The sequence below is a fragment of the Caenorhabditis briggsae genome (assembly GCF_000004555.2).
Source record: "Caenorhabditis briggsae complete genome, chrIV, whole genome shotgun sequence".
Taxonomy (NCBI): Eukaryota; Metazoa; Nematoda; class Chromadorea; order Rhabditida; family Rhabditidae; genus Caenorhabditis; species Caenorhabditis briggsae.
In genome coordinates this window covers 5,678,495-5,687,338 of record NC_013487.2, presented here as the reverse complement: position 1 = coordinate 5,687,338, position 8,844 = coordinate 5,678,495, and the positions used below count along the sequence as shown (strand labels likewise).

Here is an 8,844-nt window from a genome sequence, read left to right as displayed (position 1 = left end):
TGCAGGCCCGGCCCGGGCCTTAGGGCCGTCCGAGAAAAGCTGTGACTTTGTTCATAGACAAGATACAGTTTTCCAAATAGTAGCATTTTGTAGCACTCGTCGAGTCATATCAAACTTAGGTGTTCCAAAAATATTGACTCTGAGAGAAACTATGCCAGGGCCCGCGAAGGCCCGACAAAGGCCCGGATTACAAGTATTAGAATCTTCTTTTGCTTTTTTGAAACAATTTTCTCAAAAAATTACTGTTTCAAAAACAAGAGAAATATAGAGAAGGTTGACTAACAGTAATCCTTGTCATGCTTGTTTTTTTTCAAAACTTGAAAATTTTTTTTTCAGGAAACTTCTAGAAAGATCTGGAATTGTTGTTAATACTCCCGCAAGAACTGTAAATTCTATGTCATCTTTAGGAAAGTGTCGTTAATGAAAATAAAGAACTTTCTGTTCTGGCGCGATTCTCAAAATTCTTCGAGAACCTTCCAGAAACGACTTTTGAGACTGTTCATATTTCAAAGCGATTTTTCGAGAATTTACAGTTTTTTAAAAATTATTATTCATCAGTTTCATGCGAACCTAAATATTTTCCGGCACATAAAGTTTTCTCAAAAAATTACAGTTTCAGAACTTTCATACGTTTGAAGCAAGTTTACTCGTTCTCAGTCCATATCCTGCCAGGTTTTGAAAAGATCAAGAAAATTTTATTGTCCTCATTTTCAAAGTGTGGTTTTTCATTGTGTTCTCTCATGCAGTATGAGTCATACTCTATATTTTTTATTTTTGAAACCCCCCGAAGTACTAGTACAACTATTCATACCATGTCCCCTATTCCCCCCAAATACTAACATCTGTGTCAATTGCAGCTGTCAAAATGAATTGTGTCATTTTCCCCCCACTTTTTTCGCTCTTTTTTCCCGCGATGTTCGCAATTTCGAATTGTATGAAAAAGAGACGAGAAACACAGAAACAATAGGGAATCCGATTATGAATTTGCGGTCTTTTTGTTGTCCCGTTGTGTCTTTTTTTTGCAAAAAAAAGAAAATGATACTTACGAAGTTCCGAAAAGTGTCTCTCCCGTGCCACATCCATTGTATTCGTTGCAAATTGGTCCTGAAAAAAAGGAAGAAGAAGATGACGAAAAGTCGTAAAAATGGCTATAAATCTATTTTTTCGTCTAGCCATTCAGTTTTCATGAGAAGATGAAAAACATCTGGGTTTGAACGAGACTAGGAAGAAGAACTTCTTCAAGTTTTCTAGAAGATTTATGTGAATTTGTTTGTTAGGTTTTTATTTTTATTTGATGGGCTAAAAAAAATGAAGATGATATTGATTTGATTTTTGAAGTTTAAACTCAGGAATTTTGAAAAATGCATAATGGTATTGGATCCTAACTTTGGTCCCTTTCCCATCCTTCTAGATTTATGAATTTTGAAAAAACAAAGGAATTTTTAAAAGAACTCTTACGGGACTCATATTGAAAGGGATTCCTGCATAGTACTAATTTTGTAAGAAAGCGAAACAGAAAAATTTCGAAATCGCATTTTTGCAAATTTTGCATTTTTCGAAAATGTTGCTCATAAAGGTTTTCATGCAGTTGATCAGAAACCTGAAAATCGAGGCCTAGATGTGACAAATGTAAAACTGTAACTTGAAGATATCTGTAAGATCAAATAAAACTACTGATTGTGGGATACTTATTGAGAAAAAATGAAAAGGGAATTTTGGAGCTCAAGCTCCATAGTATTTCCGAATCTATATAGAAACTTGGAATTTTTTTAGAATAATGAGTTCAGAATATATGAAATCTCCTATTCGAAAGAACATCTGCATATAAGCTAGTACTAATTTCAAAAATAAGAAAAACAGAAAAAATTAAAAAAATAGAGTTTTCGTAATTTTGAATTTGTTAAAAATGAGTTCCATAATGTTTATGTACTTGATCAGAAGCCTGGAAAAGAAGACCCAGATCTGAGAATTGTGAAACTGGAGTGTTGTCTCAACGAATTTTACTGATAGCGGCGTATTAATGTGAAAAAAATGAAACGGAGTTTTTGGAGCTCAATTTCTAGATTTTTGAATTTAGAGAAATTTGGAATTTTTTTTAAATTTCATCATTTGGGCTTGTCAAAAACCATTTCCATGAGACTATGTGTCCTTCATCAGCAATCTGAGAAACAAGATCTAGATCTAAAAAAATGTGAAACTGCTATATTTGTTCTAATCCAAATTTCCAAGTCCGCAAAGTTTTGGATAATTTCTTATAAAGTTAAGTCGTTTAATTTCGGATGTATCCATTTAGCTAAGAACTCGATACAGATTTACGACTTTTTTGAAACCGAAATTTTTTCAATTCTCAAAAAAGCTCACCTTTCCACATATCTTTACAAGTGCACTTTCCATTCTTCACCGATGCATGAACTCGCAAAACTTTGCATTTGTACTCCTCATACTCTGGATCAGTTGTTTCCAACTTCCATCGGTCACACTCCTCAAGTCCACCATCCATGATGCCCAATCCAAAGTACGAATCGTCTCCGCATGATCCGATGGGGATATCGCTGAAAGATAGATAATCATTATATTCAAGGGGTGATAAGGGACCGGAGAGTTTAGTGATGTGGAAACTGATTTAGTTTGAAATCCGATCCAATTGTCAAATGACCTCATATTGTTCTGACTATAATGATATTGAATCCGTAAAAAATTGTTTCCAAACATAAAAGCACATAGCGTAAAGCCTGTAATAAAAGAGCCATTTCTCTCGGTTCCTGTCAAAGGTATAAAAATGTTGTCAACTGACAAATTGTTTATCATGATATCAAAGACATTTTATCAGTTAACACATTTTTTATATCTTGCATAAGAGACAAGAAAAAAGAAAAATTAGCCTAAACTTGGGAACCCATTTATTACAGGTTTTACGGCAAGCAGGTAATTTTTATTAACTTTTTTCTGTAATCGTTCCACTAACTTACTATTAGGTTTGGAAAACGCTATTGCAGTCGAATGATTTCATATTGTTTCTACTAGTGTATATTGAAATTGAAACAGTGAATATTTTCAATTCCCAATTGACAGTAGTAAATTCCATAGTTGCAAAATCTCGGGCCGGCCCGGCTCGCGGGTCGGCCCGTCGAGAATTTTGGCGGGCCGGCCCGGTGTCTGTTCAGACGCCGATTTTTTTGAAATTGTTTTTCGAAATCCTCGAAATTTTTTCAAAAATTTATACAAAAATGATATATTTCTGAATACTTTCTACTTGGTAATTTTGTTTAAAAATGTAACCTTTTTTCTTTTTTTTTCCAAAAATTTTTCCAATTTTTCATTGGAAATTTTTCAACAGTGATAGGCGGGCCGGGCCGAGAAAATCCGTCTACCGGCCCGGCCCGGCCTTTTGCAACTATGATAAATTCTGTTCTGTATTTTCTTCACTTTTTTTAGTAAACACCGGTACAGAACCCATAAAAGCCCTGTAAGAGTTCAATCCCCACATCAAAGTGAGTATTTAGTCAGTTGTGTTGATACATCTTCCTCCGTTTATGGTGAGGTGCTTGAGCCGATGAACTCGTGTCGATGACACTTAACTCTTGAATCCATCATATACCTTACCGACCAGTTGGTGGGGCTGTGTTGTCATAATATTTGGATAAGAGAGAGAGAAAGGAGGAAGGAAAAGGAAATTGGTTGGGATGATTTTTGGTATTTGAAGTTGTATTCATAGTAATAGTCAATAAAATTTTTAAAAACCAAGCGGTTCATTAACATCTATAAAATTTGGCAATAAGGGAACAAAAGTAATGTGGGGGACCGATACCTATCATTTATAAATAATGTTCAAATTGTTTAGAAACGTTACTGAGACATAAAATATTGAATAAGTTATTTTTCAATTTTAGACAAAAATTTTCTACCTAGCTCTGGCGATTCTTAGACGACAACAACTGACTTTCAATCATTTTCAAAAGCATTAAGCATATCTACGAAACTGTAAAACTTTCCAATGTCACCTCTCCCAAATGTGTGAAGTTCCCAAAAAATGTATCACTACTTTTCAACCGTTGCTCTCTTAAAAACTCTCAAACCCATTTCCAAGGGTCAACACCCCTCTCTACTTGTTTGTACTTCTCTCTTTTATTTTCTATCCATTTTTTGTCTCTCGGTTTTTTCAACACAAGAAGGAGAGGAATTGATGCAATTTTTAGAGCCAACAGCAACACATTGCGCACCCTCTCTCTCTCTCTCTCTCTCTCTCTCTCTCTCCTCTCTCTCTCACGCAGAGAGTGCGCAGCACCACTCAAAAAATGTTTGTTTGCTTGTGTATGCCTCCACGACGCCAAAATTTGCGACGACGACATCAGAAGACGTGGTGCTTTGACGCTTTTTTCTGACCCCACACCAATGGTCCCAATTTGGCGCTGGCTGGGTGCCAGATGGATAAATAGATAAATAGTGTGTGGGGGGCATTTATTTAATTTCCGGATGGGCAACTAACTTCTATTTTTCTGTCTTTGATGAGAGAGCAAGCGAAAAAGAATTGGCTCAGGAAAACAAGAGATCAATTTCTATGATAAAGTATGTATTGTGTGTGGAATAGAATTCCTTGGGAGCAAGCCATAAACAACAACGAGAGAATTCTCCGGGTGCTGGACTGATATAGAAAAAAGTTAGTAGTAGTAGTATTAGTCATTTGGGTCAAAACATGTGAAAAGCCTAGATGATTCATTGGGAAAATGAAATCTGTTTCAGATGGGAAAGATGAAGCATTAAACATATTAAGTGTAATTGAAATGGCGCACCATTTTGAGAATTCGAAAAGAATGTTTAGTGAGTTGTAGCTAGTGGTGATGAGAAGAGAAATGAGCTACAGTAATCTCGGGAGCATTGGGATATATTTTGAAAAAAACATGAAACCATAAATTTCCACAGAAAAAAAAACGATTTCAATCTCTCTACTTTATTGAACCCAAATTTTTTGTTTTATTGAAGCTACTCTTCTAATTTGAGCTCAATTATCTCGGTTCCTATCATATGATAGGATATGATATCAAAAAATAGTCAACTGATTAGAATGTTGATTGTTGATAATGTTTTGAAAAATATTTTGTCAGTTGACAGATATTTGATATCTCTTTCAGGCAGGAGCCGAGATAATTGAGCTCAAAATCAGGCTTTGCGGCAACTTAAGTTTTTCAGTGATCTTTCAGAATTTCCAGTAGAATTTCCAGCCAAAAAAGTTAGCTGTTGATGAAAAGGATGAATGATTGATTTTTGGGAAAAGGAAATCTGTTTCAAAAGGTCAAGAAGAAGGATTGAACATATTAGCTGTAATCGGTATAAATAGTGAAAACCATACTTATGGAAAAGATGGCCGGCCCGCATTTAAAAATTTAGAAATTTTAGAGCAAATCATCATTTTTCAAGATGGCTTTTCTCCTTAATAAATAAAAATCCACACTAGAGAACAATTCTGTCAAAAAAAAAACTGTTTTGAGGTCGTTTTTAGAAAAAATTTCATTCTTGGCTTACTGAAGTTAATTAATGAAGTTTGATTTTTTTGCTAAAAATTCAATTAAATTGACTTTTTCGGATGGTTGTATGCGTTTAGATTAATATTTGTGCTATTAAAAATATATTGGCACATTTGAAAAGTAACATTTTCGAAAAATTGTCCGAGACGAGCCGAGCTGCCGGGCCGGGACGAGGGTTTTGAGGAAAGCGGGCCGGCCCGGCCCGGTCCGGCTATCCACATGTATGGTGAAAACTATATTTGAAAAGGCTGTTCTGGGAGTTTTCAAAATAATAACAAGAAAAATAACGAGCTGCAGTAACCTTGGAAGCATCGGGAACTATTCTGGCAGAATTAAAACCATCTAAATTTCTGAGAAAATACGTTTCAAATTTTCTATTTGATTGAACCCAAATTTATTGACACTACTCTAGTAATTTCTTTAATAATTCAATACTCGAATTTTGAGCTAAATTATCTTGGTTCCTGTATGAGATATCAAAAATTTGCCAACAGACAAAACACTTCTTATATTATGATGAACATTTTATCAGTTGACAGAATTTTGATATATCTTCCAGAAGTCGAAATAATTGGGCTCAAGTGCCAGAAGAGCATTTTCGGTATCTTGAGCTCCTTGAGTTTCCAATAAAAGTCTGATCCAAAAAAACAATAATTTATTTTTTTTGCTGTTTCAGTGGTTCCAGATTTCTCGAAATTTCAGCCAGTTGTCATTAGGTATCCGATATCTTTTTTTTTCTATAACAAATTAGTTTTTCTAAACTAGTTGGAAACTTGATATTTACTGGTTGTTGAGTATATCTGGCCACCCCTCCAAAATGTGGTGCTAGTTGGATGGGGGACTTGTAATCTGAGAAGAAGTTTTTCTTCTGAATAAAAGGAAGGAGGTTTTTCGTCAGAATTTGATGTGACACGTCACGAGAGACACTGAGCAAAAAATAGATAAGGGAAAAAGTTTTTGGGTTGAACTTGGGATTCAGAATTCGAATCTAACAATGTTGGGCGTTTCAAGTAATTGGTATTTGTGAGCTTTGGGAGTTCAGAATAATGGCTTGTAAGTTGTAAGTAACTGTTCCAGGTTTTGAAAATGCTGAAAATTCAGATTTTCGGGTACTGTAGGATTCCGAGAATGGGATTTTTGAATCTCAAGGTTCCTGAATTCTATGATTTCAAAATTCTAAGATTCTAAAATTCTCAGGTTCTAAGGTCCTGGGATTCAAGAATTCCAAATCTTTTAGGTATCAAGATTCTAGTCAAGATTTTCGAATCCTATCTTCATATGATCCTCGAATTCTCGAGATTCAAAAAATCTGAATCTCTTCCTGCCACGTCATCTGGTCTTTGGTATCCCACCTTCTTCTCCTCTTCCACTCTCTCTTCTTTTTTTTCATTCCAAAAATCTCATTTTCTCCGGAACAAATGTATTTTTTTCTCTATTTACGTTCTCCGAATTTTTATGGAAATTGACCAAAAATCACGAGAGAGATGATATAGAAAAGAAGCCTAGCATTTTCCGGATTTTCAGATTTTCTAAGATGTACAGGATTAGAACTAGTGTACTATTCTCGGATTTTTCAGATGTCGTTTCAAAAAAGAAAAACCAACCTGATCTTCACCAGCAAGTTTCCATGAGTATCCTTGATTTTCGGTCGTTCTCCAGATGCTCCAACAATGCACAAAAGAAGCACCAGGGCTCCTGGGGTCCTCATTATCTGATTCTCCTAAAATTTTGATACTATAATTTTAAGAAGAATAAAGACTCCAAAGATCCAGGAAATATAAAAAATGTGTCAAATATCCATAAAGAAATGAAGAAGAGAGGGCGGAGAAATAGAGATGGAATGCCGTTGGGGAAACCGAGGAAAATAAAGTGGGCGGAGTCTAACCCCGCGATCGAGAGAGTCCGACGTGAAGAGACGCAGAAGTCAGGGGAGAGGAAAGAGAAAACATTTTTCTCTCCCTTCTATCAGCATCTGCGCAGAAGAAGAAGAAGCGGAAAAAGGAAGAAAAAGAAACAGAGGTTTTGGCATATAAGCTGAAGAAACAGAAGAGATTGAGAAAAAGAGCAGATTTTTAAGACAAGGGTCATACATCATCATCAGAGACAAACTCCATGGACATTGTTGACACCTTTTTTGACGGATTGGTAGTACTATGGGGAGAATAAAATGGAGAAGATTATGAGTTTTAAAGGAAAAGGAAGGGTTGGAGTGAAAAGAAAAGTTGGAAAGAAGCGATAATCTCTAGAGAGGAAGAAAAAATATTGCTATCACTTTGAAGTACATCGATTCGGGGGGTACAAAATGTTTCAGTAAGTTGTATTAATTGTACTACTGAATTAAAACTTTGTCCCCAAATGAGTCAATGGATCTGAATAAATTAGACCCTTCTTCAAACCATTTTCAAGCAGTAATAATTTTTTGATTGATGAGTTTACAAAATTTCTCGAAAACCTTAAAACACATATCTTTTCAACTTTGAGCCAATTTATCTCGGTTCCTGTCAAAGATATTAAAAAGTTGTCAACTGATTGTGAGAAATTTTTTATCACAATATAAGAAGTATTTTGTCAGTTGCAACATTTTTAATATCCTGCATAGGAAGTGAGATAATTGAGGTCAAACTTGATAGTGTCTATTAAATATTATATTAAATAGTATTCTATTAAAGGGTTTTACTGTAACTCAAAGTTCTGGAATTTTTTTAACGAAATTTTCAAATATGTATTCTTCAAACTGTATTGAACAAAATTGTAAGTTTTTTTAAGTATTCAATAATACATTTGAAACCGAAAATTTCTGAAAAATTCATTGATGAATTACTCTTGTTCGAAATCAGTGCCCATTGTGAGCGTTTTTATTGTTAAAGGCGCATTTGAATGCACAAGAGCGAATTACAGTACTTTTGAGCCTATTTTGAATATTATTTTCTTATTTTCTCAAATTTCCGATGATTTTATTCCAATTTTTTCCGTTTCACTTGATAAAACGATGAAAAGCTTTCAAAAGTTGAGAGAATAGAAAAGTAATATTAAAAACAGGCTCAAAGGATATAGCAGTTCGCTCTTGTGCCTTTCAGAAAAAATTTATGAAGGTATCCGCTCTCAATGCGCACTGATTTCCGACAACAGTAATACCAATCTTCGAGCAAAGTGGGCATCAAACTTGGATGAAAAGTTTCAAATTAATCTGAATAAGTTTGGAAAGCTTTGGAAATCATGTTGAAACAGTGGTAGGTTTTATGATGGTTACATTTTCCTAGTTTCTCGAATACCGTAAAACCTCTAATAGAACGACACCCGGATCGTCCACTTTGAGCCTATA

The 8,844-nt window shown here is 34.9% G+C and overlaps 1 protein-coding gene across 1 annotated transcript in view; it reads right to left on the bottom strand.

Annotated features, from left to right (window-relative positions):
- Positions 1-7,218, bottom strand: part of CBG19981 — a gene marked incomplete at both ends in the record, with an annotated part of 15,650 nt that extends 8,432 nt beyond the window's left edge. The window contains 3 exons of the mRNA XM_002633869.1: positions 1,047-1,104; positions 2,362-2,552; positions 7,127-7,218. Coding sequence (XP_002633915.1) covers positions 1,047-1,104; positions 2,362-2,552; positions 7,127-7,218 — 341 coding nt within the window. The remainder of the gene's footprint in view (positions 1-1,046; positions 1,105-2,361; positions 2,553-7,126) is intronic.
- Positions 7,219-8,844: the final 1,626 nt, after the last annotated feature.